Source organism: Acartia tonsa, chromosome 2 (assembly GCF_053477335.1).
Source record: "Acartia tonsa isolate MP-2025a chromosome 2, ASM5347733v1, whole genome shotgun sequence".
NCBI classification, from domain to species: Eukaryota; Metazoa; Arthropoda; class Copepoda; order Calanoida; family Acartiidae; genus Acartia; species Acartia tonsa.
The window spans coordinates 869,647-890,526 of NC_137261.1; the positions used below are offsets into that span (position 1 = coordinate 869,647).

The 20,880-nt window shown below is 30.5% G+C and overlaps 1 protein-coding gene across 1 annotated transcript in view; it reads right to left on the reverse strand.

The window, feature by feature from the left end:
* The window catches only part of para (sodium voltage-gated channel paralytic), a 311,186-nt gene that overhangs the window by 101,172 nt on the left and 189,134 nt on the right, over positions 1–20,880 (reverse strand). Inside the window, exons 21-26 of the mRNA XM_080152120.1 lie at positions 11,000–11,492; positions 10,791–10,794; positions 10,390–10,561; positions 9,909–10,025; positions 7,116–7,236; positions 139–229 (exon numbers count right to left, since the gene is read on the reverse strand). Of these exons, the coding sequence (XP_080008246.1) occupies positions 139–229; positions 7,116–7,236; positions 9,909–10,025; positions 10,390–10,561; positions 10,791–10,794; positions 11,000–11,492 (998 nt within the window). The remainder of the gene's footprint in view (positions 1–138; positions 230–7,115; positions 7,237–9,908; positions 10,026–10,389; positions 10,562–10,790; positions 10,795–10,999; positions 11,493–20,880) is intronic.

The window sequence follows — 20,880 nt, forward strand, 5'->3', positions numbered from 1 at the left end:
TGTAAAAATAATATTTTTATATCTACTTATGTGGAAATCTACAGAGAACAAGGACATATACATTTTTTGATAATTCATTGAGAAATATGGGCTGCATACCTTTTCGAGGGTCATGCTGTATATTTGTAAAGTTATTACCTAAGTCCCTCTTCTTCTTCAATGATAGTTGGTCTTCTTGCAGAGGGTCTCCGGGAGGCCTGCTCCAGGATATCATTCAAAACTCTCACATCTAATATAATAATTATAGTTAGACTCCGGGAGGCCTGCTCCAGGATATCATTCAAAACTCTCACATCTAATATAATAATTATAGTTAGACTCCGGGAGGCCTGCTCCAGGATATCATTCAAAACTCTCACATCTAATAGAATAATTATAGTTAGACTCCTGGAGGCCTGCTCCAGGATATCATTCAAAACTCTCACATCTAATATAATAATTATAGTTAGACTCCGGGAGGCCTGCTCCAGGATATCATTCAAAACTCTCACATCTAATATAATAATTATAGTTAGACTCTGGGAGGCCTGCTCCAGGATATCATTCAAAACTCTCACATCTAATATAATAATTATAGTTAGACTCTGGGAGGCCTGCTCCAGGATATCATTCAAAACTCTCACATCTAATATAATAATTATAGTTAGACTCCGGAAGGCATGCTCCAGGATATCATTCAAAACTCTCACATCTAGTATAATAATTATAGTTAGACTCTGGGAGGCCTGCTCCAGGATATCATTAAAAACTCTCACATCTAATATAATAATTATAGTTAGACTCTGGGAAGCCTGCTCCAGGATATCATTAAAAACTCTCACATCTAGTATTACAATTATAGTTAGACTCCGGGAGGCCTGCTCCAGGATATCATTCAAAACTCTCACATCTAATATAATAATTATAGTTAGACTCTGGGAGGCCTGCTCCAGGATATCATTAAAAACTCTCACATCTAGTATTACAATTATAGTTAGACTCCGGGAGGCCTGCTCCAGGATATCATTCAAAACTCTCACATCTAATATAATAATTATAGTTAGACTCCGGGAGGCCTGCTCCAGGATATCATTCAGAACTCTCACATGTAATATAATAATTATAGTTAGACTCCGGGAGGCCTGCTCCAGGATATCATTCAAAACTCTCACATCTAATATAATAATTATAGTTAGACTCCGGGAGGCCTGCTCCAGGATATCATTCAAAACTCTCACATCTAAAGGGTGTTAAAAAAATAACCGATCGCTCACAATTTGAACCACCATAAGTACTTCAAATCTTGGAGACAGGCCCCATAATTTTAGAGTTTTTGATGGTGCATGTAAAAACCTTTCTTTAGACACCTAAACAAGGTTTCTAACTCAATCTATGCCAATTTGACATAAAAAAGACATTCCCATCCAACTTTGAGGCATAACGGCTCTGTCTATTTCTAGTTCTTGATGATTGCCAGGTCGATCTTTTTGATGCCATATTGGCTAGGATTGTGTTAGAAACATTGTTAAGGTGTCTAAAGAAAGGTCTTTACATGCCCCATCAAAAACTTCAAACATTATGGGGTCTATTTACAAGATTTTAAGTACTTATGGTGGTTCATATTGTGAGCGATTGGTTTTTAAAAGAACAAATTTGTAATAAAATATGCACTTTCGGCATAGGGCAAATTTCTCTGCAAGGGCTAGGTCTTAAGCTCTAGGGCTCTGGAAGGGTAAGTAGATTCAAAATTCAATATTGTTTTCTCATTGTCAGTGCTTGGGCATGAATTGTATTATTTTCTATTAGTTTTGGACCAAAACTGTAAGGTTTATATTGAAAAAAGTGAAGCGATTGGTTTTTATTTTAACACCCTTTAATATAATAATTATAGTTAGACTCCGGGAGGCCTGCTCCAGGATATCATTCAAAACTCTCACATCTAGTATTACAATTATAGTTAGACTCTGGGAGGCCTGCTCCAGGATATCATTCAAAACTCTCACATCTAATATTACAATTATGAAATACCTATAATTGCGACAGCTTTTACTACACGGATATTGCTAATTTTGACACACAGAAAACTGTCCCGAATTTGTATTAATTTTGAGGAACAAGACTCCAGTGATGTCATATTTTTCTTTCCCGAAAAAGGGAAGGGGGGAAGAAAATCTCTTCAAAAGAGATGGAAAAACCCCCTTTTCTCCCATCTATTTTTTCTTCCCCCCTTCCCTTTTTTTTCTTTCCCCCTTCCCTTTTTCGGGAAAGAAAAATATGACGTAACTGGAGTCTTGTTCCTCAAAATTAATACAAATTCGGGACAGTTTTCTGTGGGTCCTAATTTTAAATATTTCTGATTTTTATGTTGCATCAAGTTCCATGTCAGATCTATATAGGAAAAAAAACTCTCCAAATATCTAGTTAGGTCTGTGTGTCTGTCTGCATGATTCTCCTTTACAGTGTAACTTTACATTTTTGGGATCATATGAAGGAAATGAAGTCATTCCTAAAAAGGACAGAAATCCCCTTCCTTAGGTATAGGAAGGCTATTTTCTTTCCTTTTTCTTACAAATTCTCAGTAAGGAAGGTGATTTCTGTCCACTATCTTACAAATTATCACTAAAGGAAGGTGACCTCTGTCCACCATCTTACAAATTCTTCCTAGTTCTTAGAAATTCTTCCTTTTCCTCACTATTACAACCATGTTTAATTAATCTACCTTATTTCACCAAATTCTTCCTTATTCTCAGAAACTCTACCTTAATTACACAAATTCTCCCTTATTCTCAGATAACTTACCTTATTCTAAGAAATTCTTCCTTATTTCAAGAAAATCTACCTTATTCTAAGAAATTCTTCCTTGTTATAAGAAAGTCTACCTTATTCTAAGAAAATCTACCTTATTTTAAGAAATTCTTCCTTATTCTAAGAAAATCTACCTTATTCTCTCAAATTCTTCCTTATTCTAAGAAATTCTTCCTTGTTCTAAGAAAATCTACCTTATTCAAAGAAATTCTTCCTTATTCTAAGAAAATCAACCTTATTCTCCCTAATTATTCCTTATTCCCCCAAATTTTACCTTATTCTAAGAAAATCTTCCTTATTCTCAGAAAATCTACCTAATTCTCCCAAATTCTTCCTTATTCTAAGAAAATCTACCTTATTCTAAGAAAATCTACCTTATTCTAAGAAATTCTTCCTTATTCTAAGAAATTCTACCTTATTTTAGAAAATCTACCTTATTCTTCCAAATCCTTCCTTATTCTAAGAAAATCTGCCATATTCCCCCAAATTCTTCCTTATTCTAAGAAATTCTGCCTTATTCTAAGAAATTCTTCCTTATTCTAAGAAATTCTTCCTTATTCTAAGAAATTCTTCCTTATTCTAAGAAATTCTTTCTTATTCTAAGAAAATCTACCTTATTCTAAGAATTTCTTCCTTATTCTAAGAAAATCTACCTAATTCTTCCTTATTCTAAGAAAATCTACCTTATTCTAACAAATTCTTCCTTACTCTAAGAAAATCTACCTTATTGTAACAAATTCTTCCTTATTCTAAGAAATTCTACCTTATTCTAAGAAATTCTTGCAAACCATAGCATAGCAATATATAGGGGTCCCAAACTCAAAAACAAATTTTCAGCACGATCCGACCACCCGTTCTCAAGATATGGTGACCTGGTGTCCTTGGTACTGATGGTAAGATTTGGGAAATGGTTCGAATCCTTAGTAAATTTGGTCAAAGTCCAAAAATATTTTGACACTTTTCAATTTTTGACTAAAATTATTTGTTCACCTGGGTATTTTTTCTTTAAAATTTTGACTAAGTGCCAAAATATGTTTGGCCTTTACTGCCAAATTTATTAAGGATTCGAACCATTTCCCAAATCTTACCATCGGTACCAAGGACACCAGGTCACTGTAACTTGAGAACGGGTGGTCGGATCGTGCTGAAAATTTGTTTTTAAGTTCGGGACCCCTATATATTGCTTTGCTATGGTTTGCAAGAATTTCTTAGAATAAGGTAGAATTTCTTAGAATAAGGAAGAATTTGTTACAATTAGGTAGATTTTCTTAGAGTAAGGTAGAATTTGTTAGAATAAGGTAGATTTTCTTAGAATAAGAAGAATTTGTTAGAATAAGGTAGATTTTCTTAGAATAAGGAAGAATTTGGGAGAATTAGGTAGATTTTCTTAAAATAAGAGAGAATTTCTTAGAATAAGGTAGATTTTCTTAGAATAAGGAAGATTTTCTTAGAATAAGGTAGAATTTGGGGGAATAAGAAAGAATTAGGGAGAATAATATAGATATTCTTAGAATAAGGTAGATTTATTTAGAACAAGGAAGAATTTCTTAGAATAAGGTAGATTTTCTTAGAATAAGGTAGAATTTCTTAGAATAAGGAAGAATTTCTTAGAATAAGGTAGATTTTCTTAGAATAAGGTAGAATTTGGGGGAATAAGAAAGAATTAGGGAGAATAATATAGATTTTCTTAGAATAAGGAAGAATTTCTTAGAATAAGGTAGATTTTCTTAGAATAAGGAAGAATTTCTTAGAATAAGGTAGAATTTCTTAGAATAAGGTAGATTTTCTTAGAATAAGGTAGACTTTCTTAGAATAAGGAAAAATTTCTTAGAATAAGGTAGATTTTCTTAGAATAAGGAAGAATTTGTTAGAATAAGGTAGATTTTCTTAGAATAAGGAAGAATTTCTTAGAATAAGGTAGATTTTCTTAGAATAAGGAAGAATTTGGGAGAATTAGGAAGATTTTCTTAGAATAAGGAAGAATTTCTTAGAATAACGTAGAATTTCCAAGAATAAGGAAGAATTTGGGGGACTAAGGAAGAATTTGGGGGAGTCAGGTAGATTTTCTTAGATTTAGGAAGAATTTCTTAGAATAAGGTAGGTTATCTGAGAATAAGTGAGAATGTGTAAGGAAAAGGTAGACTTTGTTATGACAAGGTAGAATTTGGAGGAACTAGGTTAATTTTCTTAGAATTAGGAAGATTAAGTGAGATTTAGGGAGGTGATTTTTATTCTCTTTTTCAGATATGTGAGAAAAAGGAGAGTGATTTTTGTCCATATTTCACTTATCTGAGAAAAAGGAAGATGATTTCTGTCCTTTTTGGAATGAAATTTCTGTCCTTTTAAGGAATGACTTCATTTCCTTCATATGATCCCATTTTTGTCCTGGGAAGGTTTATAACTAATTTGGGGGGAGGGAATCACCCTCCCAAGGAAAACTGACCATAGAAAAAAGGATTTCCAACCTAATTAGATTTTACTTTAAAAAATTTAAGAATTAAATTGGTTGGTGCTTGACTACCCCCCACCCAAAAAGTCCCTATTCTCATTTTCAATATTCTTTGATTTACTTACATCTATCTATCTGTAGTAGAATCCATAAATTCTCAAAACTATCTATCTATGTATATGCATTGCATAATTAGTATGCAAAGTTGTGTAGTGAGGAATTTAAGAATTAATTAATTTGTTAATGCTGTAATCATCCAGTAATTAATATACAGGATGGCTAGTAAAAAAAAAGATTTTTTGGTATTTTTATTTCTTGTTACTTTACGTTTTATCACAAAAAAATGATAAGGCTTTTTTGTCCTATTATTATAAGTACATTATGACTTGATCCTCTGTCTCAAGGTAGCTACTCACCCTCTCCAAGGGCTATAAGCATCATGTATGTGACTAGGTATTCAAACCACTCAATAACCTTCCTTCTTACACAACCAAGGGGAAGTTGCGTAAATGTATTATTGCCGAGAAATTCGATTTGCCACGTTGGGACTTGAACTCGAAATCTCACCACCGTTACCACTGACCTACAACGCTGCTTTATAAGGAGTCACACTGTAAATCATAACAGGGTCATTAATGTTCATACAGTATGCAATATGTACTTTAAAGCATATTTAATCATTATCATGATCTATCATTAATTTTAAGTATTTTTTTCTTTTTCCTTATATGTCCGTCTGTCTCTGTCTTTTTCTTCTACTTTTCCATTTGTTTTCTTCCATCATTTAATTACTAGAAATAATACAATTTTTTATATTTTTCTAATTCTTACATATTGATTTTTACACTGCATTTGTTTCGTTTACTGTCTTTTTTTTAACTTTCTCTTTTATTTCTGAATTAATCAGGGATCTAAAGGGATAAGACAATGTCCAATAAATTCATGTAACTCCCCAATCATGATTAACAAAACTATTCCTTCTGTAGGTTAAAATTATTGGTTGGAACGTTTTAACACTCCACTTGATGAAGCAACTAATCAAAATTCACCAAAGTCCCAAAAGTTTTTAAGCTAACAAATAAAAAACTTTATTATAAAAGTTTGGGGACTAGTGTAATAAACAGCCCATTGTCCCCTCTCTCTCTGTTAAATAATACTTCTATTCTGGATTCTAGTTCTTCCTCCCTTTACCTCAAGATCGTTTACACAATCTATCAATGTATAAAACCATGAACCAATTTGTTCCCATCCAGCCCTACCATTGTATCTATTCACCATTCTTGGATTTAAAGCCTTTTCCTAGGGTTATTACACATAAAAATCTTCTCTTTTATGTCCAGAAGCAAAGAAAAATGGTCTTTATAGGTCTATTAAACAACAAAAATGAGAGAGAAATGCTAAATATCTTTAAAGAGTTTTTTGTTTGTTTAACGTCTAACGGTTTAATATGATTGCAGGTTAATGTATTCATTTGTTCTTCGTAAAGATATGTTTTATTAAATTATATCTTTATCATATTCAGGTGATTAAGAATAATGAATAAATGAAGCTTGCAAAATATTATATTTTCTTTTATTTATTATATTTCAAAGATTAGCCTGATTTTAAAGTATGACGCTTGACTTTAATTTTTTTTATCAAAAATGTAAAATTATCAAACGATAGGGGAAGGTCAAACTGTCCTAAATTGTCTAAATGCTTAAAGTGTTTGTAAAAATGAGGTCATACATTACAAATTACCAATGGTAGGCCAATACACAGACTTAATTACCATTGGAAGGTCAGTATACATTTTAAATGACCAATAGTAGGCCAGTATAACGTCATTTTTAATAGGCATTAATAAAAAAACTTCTTAAAACTTTCTAATTGAAATTCTTACCATTAATTTCTACGGAAGATCTATTATGTTTGATGAATGGATTTTCAGCGCTGGTGGTGCCGCCGCCCGCACTCGCCACCCGCGTTCCCGTTGACCCGCTGCTATACCGCGGTATCAACTCCTAGGATAAATAGGTAGATTATACAGATGTTGATAGAGAGAAAAAAAGGATTTGACTAAAGATAAATTATGGGATATTTTACATAGAAAAAAAAAAGACTTTCATCGAATGTATAATATTTTTTTTTCGGTTTTAACTCTCTGTCACTTTCTTTAAAATAATTTCAAAATAAGACAAAATAGCTATTTATTGCATCGTATTAAAGACAGCTTTCCGTGGATATTAAAATAAAAAATCATAAGATTACCAAAATGAGAAATAATTTCATGATTTTTGTTCTAATATTCGTGGAAACTTGTCTGTAATACGATGCTTTACACGACTTTTCAGTATGACTGATAACCGGTTCCAATTCAGCGGATATTATTCAAAAAATATCCAAAATTGTCAATGAAAACGTTGGTGATAAGGCGTATATCGGATACTGTGGTCATAATCACCCAAATTTCACCACATAATCACACAAAATTTAATATTATCACCCAACCAAAAAGTGCATTTTAAAACCAAATATTATATTTTTCTTCTATGTCTGAATTTTATTGTTTTTGACCCCTTAAGAAAAATAATGACATTTTAAAAGGTTAAGAAAATTTACAAATTTTTGAAATTAAAAGAAACTAAATGTTCTTTCATTCAAATTGTGAACAGGGTGACCTTTTTGAGTTCCTTGTCGAAAATCAAATGAAGTGAAATAATGATATGTTGTCTTAAAAAGGATAAACTCTATATAACTTTTTTCGTTGGCATAAACAGGGGGTAAAAAACAAAAAAATGGGGAAATTTCCAAAAATGGTTTGAAATCCAGTTTTAATAAGATGCATTTTTGAAGAGGGTGATGAGAGAAAGATGAATAAAGAGAGAGAGAGAAGGAGAGAGATAGATAGATAGATAGAGAGAGAGAGAGAGAGAGAGGGAGAGAGAGAGAGAGAGAAAGAGAAGAAAGAATTGCAAAATTGTGAAAGATATGCTTGAATAAAATAATTTATGAAAACTGATTGATAGATGAAACAAGTATCATATTTCCAAATGTAGCGCATCATTTTTACATCAACTCGGCTGCAACTTTAGATTGCTGATAATAAAACAATAAATTTAGCAGCTTATAGCCATTCTAAAAGTTTGAAATAGAAATAATAAAAACTAGAACATGGAATTACGAGCTCGGCAGCCGCAAAACCATTCAAAATATGGTTAATGGTTATTATATTATCATAAGTATATTGACAGAAGGTCAATACAATATCGTTATGTCCAAAATATATCAGCAATGGCCACTTTTATTTAATAACAATGGTCGATATAAAACTTTTGAAATTTTGCCGTTGTCGGCTGCCGAGTTCTGATGAAATTTAAAAGTTTTGGCGAGGTAGAGTGAGGTAGTCTGTTTTAATGAATTTATAATGAGTTAAATAATAGCCTCAGAATTTTATAGTAGGGGAGATAGAGAGATAAATAACGGGAGGGAAAAGATAATGAGAGAAAGAGGCAAATTTATCTGAAGGGTTAAGACAATGAGATAGAGAGAGTGAAGATAAAATGGCGATAGAAAGAAGTAAAAAGACATAAGTGGGGGAGAAAAAAACTACAAAAAATGAAAATTACAGAATTTTTAACTCATTAGATATTCAAAACATAGATTTTATAAAATCATTTTCAATTAAAGTTCAATTAAAAGGGATAGTTAGATATTATTGTACATTTAGTCATCCAATAATTTCTTTAACAATAAGCACTTTTGAAAAGACAAACATCAGCATACTATAGAGTAGCTTTGTTCCGAAAAAATGTTTTTACATGTTGTATGATAATTAATAAGTTAGTAGCACAAGTTAGTAAGTAATTGTTACTAAAGATTAGGAAACATGCAAATGCTGTGCAGGGTGTCCATTCAAATCCGCAGATTCCTAATTTTGATGCACAAAATTACCCCATGTGTAGATTACAATTAGTGGTTAACACTCAACTAAATGACCAAACCATTCAAAATTCAATAAAAAGTCTCAAAACGAATAAGAAAAACTTTGGGGACTAGTGTAATAAACAGTCCAATGTCCCCTCCTTGCCTCCCTGGAGTAAAATGATTTGATAAATGTGCTAAAATTAATGGACACCATGCTGTGTTAATAAGGAAACATTCATTCAACAACAACAAATAGTAATATAGATTAAAAGTACACCTATCCATCCATTTACCTAACTATATATATATTAAAAGTACACCTATCTATCTATTTACCTAACTATTCATCTTGTTATCTATCTATATATCTAGTTCATCTGTTTATCTGAGGAACATACTACTCTATCTATCTACTGGCGGCTTCGCCCCAAGAGGTAATGGAAAGTCCACCTCCTCTGAATAATTGTTCTTAAAGCTACAGAGATGACTTTTTGCTTACAAAAAAAAGGAAAACATCGGGCAGGGATATTTTTTCATATTTGGGAGGATTTGGTTTTCCCCCATAACAAAGTTTAAAACCACTATAGGGCCTATAGGTATATTCCCTGAAGAGACAGACAAACAGATAGACATCAAGCTACTTTGTATTATAGATTTACTGTCTACCATTTAAGATAAATATCTTTCTATCATCCAACATACTAACAATTCATTAATCTTTAAGATATCTATTTAACATTTCTAAAATCAAAGCTTCTCCATAACTTACAGGGAATTGAACACTAGGCCTATGAGGTTTGTGGAGGTTATCCTGTGCAGAATGTCCTGGGGGCCCGGGGTCAAGGTGAGGGGGGAGGATTGTCTTCACAGTTGTCGAGTGTTGCACCTAGATAGATAGATAGATATATTGATAGATAGGCTTTTATATATAGATAGATAGAATTTGATAATGGTTGGGTAAAAGTAAATTTGATGCAAAACTGCCTAAATTCTTACATTTTAAGGACTTAATTATAGAGATGCTTCGCTTATAACATTGTACCGTACTTTAACAGGAATCAGTGTTCCATAAATCAGATAAATAGGGTAAATATATCACATAACCTAAATCGTACCTAACAGGAATCACCATGCAAAGTTTGTAATCGATAGGACAATTCTAACATGACTAAATTAACGAAAAAACTAGCCGTATCGGACGTACAGACCCACACAGAAAAGCTTCGATTTTAAAAACGTAAAAACCTTACCTTATTTATATGACCATTGCCATTCTGGGCACCATTACCACTGGCGGCGGCGGCGGCGGAATTCGGCGGGAAATTATGATCGTTATTGGCGTGCCAATAGTTGACATAATTACCCCAGGTGACAGCGCCACCCCGCTCCCGACTGCGCCAAGCAAATTCTGATGACCCAAGTCTAATTCAGGTGGGTTAGGTTAGTTATCAATAAGGATTAGGGTTGGCTGGATTATTTGAAAATATGACTTACTTATTAAAAGTTATTTGTATCACGTGATAAAATAATTAAACAAAAATATGAAAACCGACGAATAGATTAAGTAAAAATTATTCTTGTATTATTTTGTGCTAAAATTAATTAAGTTTTTACTGAATAATCGTTTACTGTACATTTTCATTAAAAAAACATTCCTAACATCGGTTTTAAACGCTTCAATTTGTCTTGGGAGGGTAGGGTTACCTCACCCCAAAAAAACTGTAAACCTTCTCATATGAAAAGCTACTCTGTATAGGATAACCATATCAGGTCAGCGGTTAGCGAGATCCTTCGGTAAAGACAAACAGACAGAGATCCTGCTTCTTTATAACAAGAATTCTTTTTATATTTATTGATAACTAAAGTTATTCCTGTAAGTAAGCTCAGCATGTGAGTTATAAGTGACCCTGGAGGCATGGGAACAATACGAGTTCTGGCGGGAGTGGGCGAATATACTAGACCCGCCGTTATCGCCCTTGAAACCGCTGTTAATATTCACGTTAGCGGTCTCATCAAGGCTACACAAGGACGAGGTCGCCGCAAGGCTGTCATCCATATAAGGCAGGGAAAGCGTGGACTGATTATGTAGAAAGTTGGCGGCGTTTTTCTGCTGCATTTGTTGGGCGGTGCGTCGCCGCTGCTTTTGCGCCGCCCGGATGCTGTACGAATATTGGCTGCCGCTTGCGGCGCTGCTACGTCGGCTGAACGGGCCGCAAGAGCCGCCGTACCGGCCGGATAGCCGGTAGTCGGAGCCGTTGTGCGGCAGTTGCGGCGAGCAGCCGGTGCTGTGGCCGCCAATGTCGCTGGCAGGCAGGTGGCCGTTGAATGGGGATCCAGGTAAGCTCATACTCTCCTGAATACAGTGTTAGTTGTTTTTACTTGATTCATGCTAATTTTTAATGACTAGTTTTTTTAAGGTACATTTATTTAAAATAGGTGCAATATTAGTAAATATAAGTACAATACATTCAATTAAGTAAGATATGAAAGTAAGAATAGTTTTTTTAATAATTCGTATTCATATTGATTTATAAATAGTAGAGCTTCGATCCAAAAATTAAAAGTGATATTACTAATGCAACTTTTAAAAACTCTAAAGTTTTAATTTTTACAATGAAAGCCAGTTATTCTGATAGAAAAAAACTTTTAAGTATTCTAAAAACTAATTCATTCTCTCCCTTTCCCCTACTTCCCCTTTCCTTCTATTTTCCTCCGAAATACCTTCTCTTCTCTTTAATTACCCTCCCCTTCACATTTACTGTTCTGTGCTTCAAAACACTATTTGACGTTATCGTCCTGTTTCAATGGAAAAGTGATCCATGACCATGCTTCCAACTCCAAACTTTTTCCAAACCCATTTTTAAGTTATGCGGTAAAACAACCAAAGATATTTTTTTATCAAAGCAATTTTTTTGGTTTGTTGGATCTTAAAGATAATAAAAACCAAATCGCTCAAATCTATTTTTAGTATGACTTCGAAACCATTTGATAACCACTAGATTATAACCGGTTCTCAGACATACTGAAAATCATTTAAAGCATCGTAATACAAACAATTTCCCATAAATATTTCAATAGAAATCATAAAATTCATACCAGCTTTGTTAGCCCGTGCCTTCAGCACGTCGGGGCTTACACAACTTTTTTTAATCTTATAATTTTCATTTTAATATCCGTGTAAAGCTATTTATGATACGATACGATAAATAACTATTCTAATGTGTTTCATTTCTCTAAAAACAAAATGTATAAAATTAGCTGAAATGTGGCCACACCAAGTTTCTGAATTGATTTGGTATAAAGGTTGAATCCAAACCAATATAATGCATTTTTACCATAGGGGTCATCTCAAAAATAGCTCTACCAAAATATGCTTAACCTCAAAAGTGTTAAAGATGAGATAATAGTAAATATAACTCACAGTTTAACGACTAACAAATTTATCAAATAAAAGAATAAAATTCACTTAATATAAATCTGCACAACTATTTAAAAGCAAAGCTTTTCTATAAATTTTGACACCAATTTTTAATTTGATATCATTATCCTATTTTTCCAGATTTTTTAAATACTGATTCCTATAGCAACAAGTTACGATGTTATAAGTGAAGCATCTCTATAAAGAAGTATCAAAATGTAAGTATGTCCTTTAATAATATCCTCTATTTGATAAGATTTCAAACAAATTTACTTGCAATTTTGTCTAGATATTTTAATATTCTACTTAGTCTTTTCTGACACTCTACAAGTGTTAATGTTCGTTTATCCTACCGTTTTAGAGCTTCGCTTTTATGGATGTTGTCATCCTTGTTTTTTGCTAAATTTGAGTGTATCCAAAAATACATGGAATTTTGTGAGAGGCAGAAAGAGATGAATAGATTACAAAACTACCAATAAGAAATAGCTGTAGGTTTGATGATAGATTAAAAATGGCTTTTAGTAATTAATTAATTATTCCCTAAGTTATGTCAAAATAATGTTTTAAAAGCACAGTTACGTACTTATTTATTATTGGTCTATTGTAATTGAAAAAAATTTTATTGTATAAATATAAAATGTCCATTTTTAGAAAAGTCCATTTGGTTATTTTCTTTTTTTTATAATAAACATAGATTTTTTATTTCTATCTATTCTAAAGAGGAGGGATGATAGGAGAAGTAGGATGAAACCCATAAAAAGAGATAAATTTTTATGACGTCGCATATGACACATTCCGCATATTCAATTGAAAGACTACTCTAGGAAAATGATAGATTAACTGTTTATTTCACAAAAAAGAGTTATAAAATAATAATTCGAATATGCCATTGCATATCTTAAGTATAGATTGTGTAAAAGCTTGGGATGATAATTATATTATTGCCTTGACTTTACCCATAAGTTTTCTATATATAACTTATTAAAAAAAATACATTATTATTAAACATAAAATTAAAGACATTAAAATTAATTTTTCTATTAGAAAATGTTTATTTTTTCCCCAGAAATTTTGTATGGTATTTAAATGTGCATTGCATGATAATAAAATACAAATATAAGAATAAATAAACAAAAATATCAGGGCTCTAAAGGGATAAAACAATGATCGATAAATTGATGTAAATCCCCAATGATGATACACAAAGTGCCTTTCTGTAGATTACAATTAGTAGTTGAAATGTTTGGACACTAAACTTATAGAAACAACGAATCTAAATTTGATACAAGTTCCCAAAATTGCCAAGCTAACGAATAAGAAAATGTTAATAAAAAAATTGGGGAGTAGAGTAATAAACAACCCATTGTCCCCTCTCTCATAAAGGATAAAGGAAATAAATATAAATTTCATTGTTAATCGCATGAAAATTTGTTGCAAAAATCTTTTTAAAAATTTTATACCATTAGAGTCATTTTTTATTTATAAAAGTAATTATATAGATTAATTATTGTTAAAAAGCAACCGACTGAATTAAAAAAAATTTTTTTTAAATGTAACAAATCATCATTTTATATATTGACAAGTATTCATCTTTTTTGTCCCATCCCTTTATTACTGCTGATGGTAAAAATTCATAAAAACTTTATTTAAGAGCAGGTATAATGGTATTTTACATTGTATTATCCCTATATTCCCTGGAGGAATTACAAACACATGGTAAATTTAAATTTAGAGCAAGTATAATAATATATTACATTGGCATATATCTATATTCCTGTAGGAATTGCAAACACATTTAAAATTAAAATTTAAAACAAGCATAATAATAATTTCCATTGTATTACCCCTATATTCTTGTAGGAATTACAAACACATGATAAATTCAAATTTAGAGCAAGTATAATTTTAATTTCCATTTTCTTATCCCTATATTGTTGTAAGAATTGCAAACACATGGTAAATATAAATTTAGAGCAAGTATAATAACAATTTCCATTTTCTTATCCCTATATTCTTGTAAGAATTACAAACACATGGTAAATTTAAATTTAGAGCAAGTATAATAATAATTCCCATTGTCTTATATCTATATTCTTGTAGGAATTACAAACACATGATAAATTTAAATTTAGAGCAAGTATAATAATAATTTCCATTGTATTAACCCTATATTCTTGTAAGAATTGCAAACACATGATAAATATAAATTTAGAGCAAGTATAATAATAATTTTAATTGGCATATCCCTATATTCCTGCAGAAATTGCAAAACGATGATAAATTCAAATTTAGAGCAAGTATAATAATAATTTCCATTGTATTATCCCTATATTCCTGTATGAATTGCAAAACCATGATAAATTCAAATTTATAGCAAGTATAATAATAATTTCCATTGTATTATCCCTATATTCCTGAAGGAATTGCAAACACATGAAAAATTCAAATCTAGAGCAAGTATAATAATAATTTCCATTTTCTTATCCCCATATTCCTGAAAGAATTGCAAACACATGATAAATGCAAATTTAGAGCAAGTATAATAATTATTTCCATTGTATTATCCCTATATTCCCTAGAAATTACAAACACATGATAAATTCAAATTTAGAGCAAGTATAATGATATCTTACATTAGCATATCCCAATATTTCTGTATGAATTGCAAACACATGGTAAATATAAATTTAGAGCAAGTATAATAATAATTTCCATTTTCTTATCCCTATATTCCTGTAAGAATTGCAAACACATGATAAATTTAAATTTAGAGCAAGTATAATAATATATTACATTGGCATATACCTATATTTTTGTAAGAATTGCAAACACATGATAAATTTAAATTTAGAGCAAGTATAATAATATCTTACATTGGCATATCCCTATATTTCTGTAGGATTTGCAAACACATGGTAAATTTAAATTTAGAGCAAGTATAATAATAATTTCCATTTTCTTATCCCTACATTCTTGTAAGAATTGCAAACACATGTTAAATTTAAATTTAGAGCAAGTATAATAATATTATGCATTGGTATACCCCTATATTCTTGTAGGAATTACAAACACATGATAAATATAAATTTATAGCAAGTATAATAATAATTTTCATTGTATTATCCCAATATTCCTGTAAGAATTGCAAACACATGATAAATTAAAATTTAGAGCAAGTAAAATAATATCTTCCATTTTCTTATCCCTATATTCTTGTAAGAATTGCAAACACATGAAAAATTCAAATTTAGAGCAAGTATAATGATAATTTCCATTTTCTTATCCCTGTATTCATGTAAGAATTGCAAACACATGGTAAATATAAATTTAGAACAAGTATAATGATAATTTCCATTTTCTTATCCCTGTATTCATGTAAGAATTGCAAACACATGGTAAATATAAATTTAGAGCAAGTATAATAATAATTTCCATTTTCTTATCCCTATAATCTTGTAGGAATTGCAAACACATGTTAAATTTAAATTTAGAGCAAGTATAATAATATCTTGCATTGGCATACCCCTATATTCTTGTAGTAATTGCAAACACATGGTAAATATAAATTTAGAGAAAGTATAATAATAATTTCCATTGGCATACCCCTATATTCTTGTAGGAATTGCAAACACATGATAAATTCAAATTTAGAGCAAGTATAATAATAATTTCCATTTTCTTATCCCAATATTCCTGTATGAATTGCAAACACATGATAAATTCAAAATTTAGAGCAAGTATAATAATAACTTTTATTGTATTATCCCTATATTCCCTGTAGGAATTGCAAACACATGGTAAACATAAATTTAGAGCAAGTATAATAATAATTTCCATTGTATTATCCCTATATTCCTGTAAGAATTGCAAACACATGATAAATTTAAATTTAGAGCAAGTATAATAATATATTACATTGGCATACCCCTACATTCTTGTAGGAATTGCAAACACATGATAAATTTAAATTTATAGCAAGTATAATAGTAACTTTTATTGTATTATCCCTATATTCTTGTAGGAATTACAAACACATGATAAATCAAAATTTAGAGCAAGTATAATAATAATTTCCATTTTCTTATCCCTATATTCTTGTAAGAATTGCAAACACATGATAAATTTAAATTTAGAGCAAGTATAATAATAATTTCCATTTTCTTATCCCTATATTCTTGTAAGAATTACAAACACATGATAAATTCAAATTTAGAGCAAGTATAATATTAATTTCATTGTATTATCCCTATATTCCCTGTAGGAATTGCAAACACATGATAAATTCAAATTTAGAGCAAGTATAATAATAATTTCCATTGTATTATCCCTATATTCATGTAGTAATTGCTAACACATGATAAATTCAAATTTAGAGCAAGTATAATAATAATTTCCATTGTATTATCCCTACATTCTTGTAGGAATTACAAACACATGATAAATCAAAATTTATAGCAAGTATAATAATATATTACATTGGCATATCCCTATATTCCTGTAGGAATTGCAAACACATGATAAATATAAATTTAGAGCAAGTATAATAATAATTCCCATTGTCATATCCTTATATTCCTGTAAGAATGCAAACACATGATAAATTCAAATTTAGAGCAAGTATAATAATAATTTCCATTTTCTTATCCCTATATTCATGTAAGAATTGTAAACACATGATAAATTTAAATTTGCAGCGAGAATAACAACAAAATTTAATATGTATCTTTCCAGGGAGGAAGGGGACATTGGGCTGTATATTACACTGGTCCCTAAAGTCTTAAAATAGCGTTTTTTCTTATTCGTTCTCTTACAACCTTGGTGTTTTTATTTAGTTTTGATTGGTTAGTTCATTTAGTTTTAAAGTTTCCAAACGTTTCAACCAACAATTTTAATCTACAGAAGGGGTAATTTTGTGTATCATCATTAGGAATGTACATGAATGTATCGGCTATTATCGTATCCCTTTATTATATCTTAGCATACAGGATAGGTCAATAAAAGAAAAAAAAATTTCCTCGCATCATTTAAGGAAAATGTGAGAAAGCTGTAAAAGATACTTTACAAATACAATCGTATAAGTATTAACAAAGCTTAACAGAATGTCAATAATTTTATACAGGTAAATTTGTTTACCAATGCTATATGTGTATTTTGCACTACTAGACAAAAGTAGGTATTTCCGTGGATCTAAAGGGGTTAAACAATGACCGAAAAATGGATCTACATCCCCAATGTAGATTAAAATCAGTAGTCGAAAGGGTTGAACAACCAAACTCAATGAAGCAACCAATCAAATTTCACTTAAGTTCCCAAAGGTTTCAGACAACGAATAAGAAAACGTTATTAAAATACTTTGGGGACTAGTGTAATAAACAACCCATTGTTCCCTCTATCTATGGTAACCCTAGAACTTTTAACTTTCTGCCCATATGTCAAGAAGATATATTCTATTATCTCAGCTGCTATTAACGATAATGTGTAACATTCCCATTACTTTGCTTGCCCACCCGTTCTTAGAGGTGTAGAGGAAATAATATGTTTGGAGGCTGGTATTTAAAATAGAGGTATCAAATTTCCATGAACAGTAAACATCATCTCAATAATTTACTCTTTTGATCCGTCTGTTATTATAATTATCTTATATTAATAGATTATTTTTAAAAAAAAAATATTTGACTTGGAAAAATTTGATATAGAGAAAATTGAATAATAGAAGAAAATAAAAAAAATACGAAATTCTAAGTAATTCAATTTTTAGTGAATGTTTCACTTACAACGACAGAAAATTTTGACTTTGTTCTCAGAAGATTATAGATAGATAGATAGATATAATAATAACATAGAGATAGAGCGATATTTCTATGGAAGAAATGAAATATGAATTGTTTGTCTAGCTGTACTGTGTTTTTATAGAACTATAGATAGATAGATAAATATAATAATAACATTGAGATAGAGAGATATGTCCATGGAAGAAATGAAATATGAATTCTTTGTCTAACTGGACTGTGTTTTTATAGAACTATAGATAGATAGACAGATATAATAATAACATTGAGATAGAGAGATATTTCTATGGAAGAAATGAAATATGAATTGTTTGTCTAGCTGTACTGTGTTTTTATAGAACTATAGATAGATAGATAAATATAATAATAACATTGAGATAGAGAGATATGTCCATGGAAGAAATGAAATATGAATTCTTTGTCTAACTGGACTGTGTTTTTATAGAACTATAGATAGATAGACAGATATAATAATAACATTGAGATAGAGAGATATTTCTATGGAAGAGATGAAATATGAATTCTTTGTCTAGCTGGACTGTGTTTTTATAAAACTACAGATAGATAGACAGATATAATAATAACATTGAGATAGAGAGATATTTCTATGGAAGAAATGAAATATGAATTCTTTGTCTAGTTGGACTGTGTTTTTATAAAACTACAGATAGATAGATAAATATAATAATAACATTGAGATAGAGAGATATGTCTATGGAAGAAATGAAATATGAATTCTTTGTCTAGCTGGACTGTGTTTTTATACAACTATAGATAGATAGATAAATATAATAATAACATTGAGATAGAGAGATATGGCTATGGAAGAAATGAAATATGAATTGTATGGACTAGCTGGACTGTGTTTGGCAATGTGTATCAGATAAAATGGTAAAAGCAAGCCATACATTGGTGTTATGACGAATTTTTCCTAAAATGACAATTCTACAAAGAATTATTTTTTATCATAGAGTTTAAAAGTATCTTTTTATCCTAGTTGATACATATTTTTAGTAAAGCAATGACATGAAAAATAAATTTATCATAAACAATGTAATTTTTTTTTATCTTTTGTTATTTTTGGTTTATTATATTGTTTTCGAAGCTTTTTTTAGAGCCTATAAAAAAATGACGTCATACTGGCCAACCATTGGCCAATTAAAATGTAAACTGGCCTATCATTTGTAATTTAGTCTGTGTGTTGCTATCATTGTTCATTTGAGTTGTTTGACATCATTTTTATGAGCACTATAAAGAGCTTCTTGTTTTCGATTCAGGCCTAGTCGATGAAGCCCAATAAAAGGCTAAAGTGGGCAAAGACAGCTCTTTCTCTTCTTTAACAGTTAGGTGAAGGGGTAGATTTTTGTGCTCTGAAATGTATCATGTATCTAAAGGGATAAGACAATGGCCGATATATTGACGTACATTCCCAATGATAATGCCCGTTCGTAGATTACAATTAGTGGTTGAAACGTTTGAACACTCAACGTAATAAACCAACCAAAATTCAAAATAAATCAAAATTCAAAAGTTCCAAAACTTGTTAATAAGTCAATACTTATTACATTTATTGTTTATACTAAAACTAACTCACTTATATAAGCCAAGATCTATTATATATCTCCTAATTCACAATAATCCACTTGTTTACCTAGCTGTATTATTATATCTCCATCACAATGATCCATTTATCTACCTAGCTGTATAAGCGAGAAATACTAATACCAATGTTTACATTTATTACAATACACTCAACTATAGATAGATACTCAGAGATAGAGAAAAAAAAAATAAGTTAGGAGAGAGAGAGAAAGAAAGTTTAAAACCTACATTCTTAATTTCTTAAGTTCAAAGAAATATTTCTCTTTTTAAAAGTGAAGCTTTTCTATAAATATGGTCGGTCCGCCCATCTGTTCGTAACGGTTAGATATTTTTTTAAAATTTAAGCAGGTTAGAATTGTTCTATCTATTTCAAACTTGCATGATGATTCCTTTAACAATTAGGTACGATTTAGAAATCACAGCAACTCTATAATCGTTACCAGAAAGTCTGTAAGTCCATTTAAAACATGCTGAATTTACTTTTTGGAAAACATTTTTTTATTTATTTTCAAATCATCTAATTCATCTTTAAGTAGTTTTGCAACAAATTTACTTACAATTTTCTTTAAACTTATGCATTTATATTCTGCTTATTCAGTTCTTACAGTCTACAAGTGTTAATGTTCGTTTGTTCTTTCCATTTCAGAGCTTCGCTTTTATGGATGTTGTATTCCTTGTTACATAATCTTCCATTATCTATCTATGAATCTAGACAAAAGTCTTGCATGATAAATATAATCAAGTCAAAATGTAAATGAGTATCTTTAGGCAAAGTTTACATTTAAACCAGATTATGGCGAAAATAACATTTTCTTATTAGATTAGATAGATAGATACTAAGAAACTTAGATAGATAGATAGATACTAAGATAGATAGATATTTGTGTAGTCCACTCTGCTTTAGTGAGAGCTAAAGCTCAAGTTTGTACAAT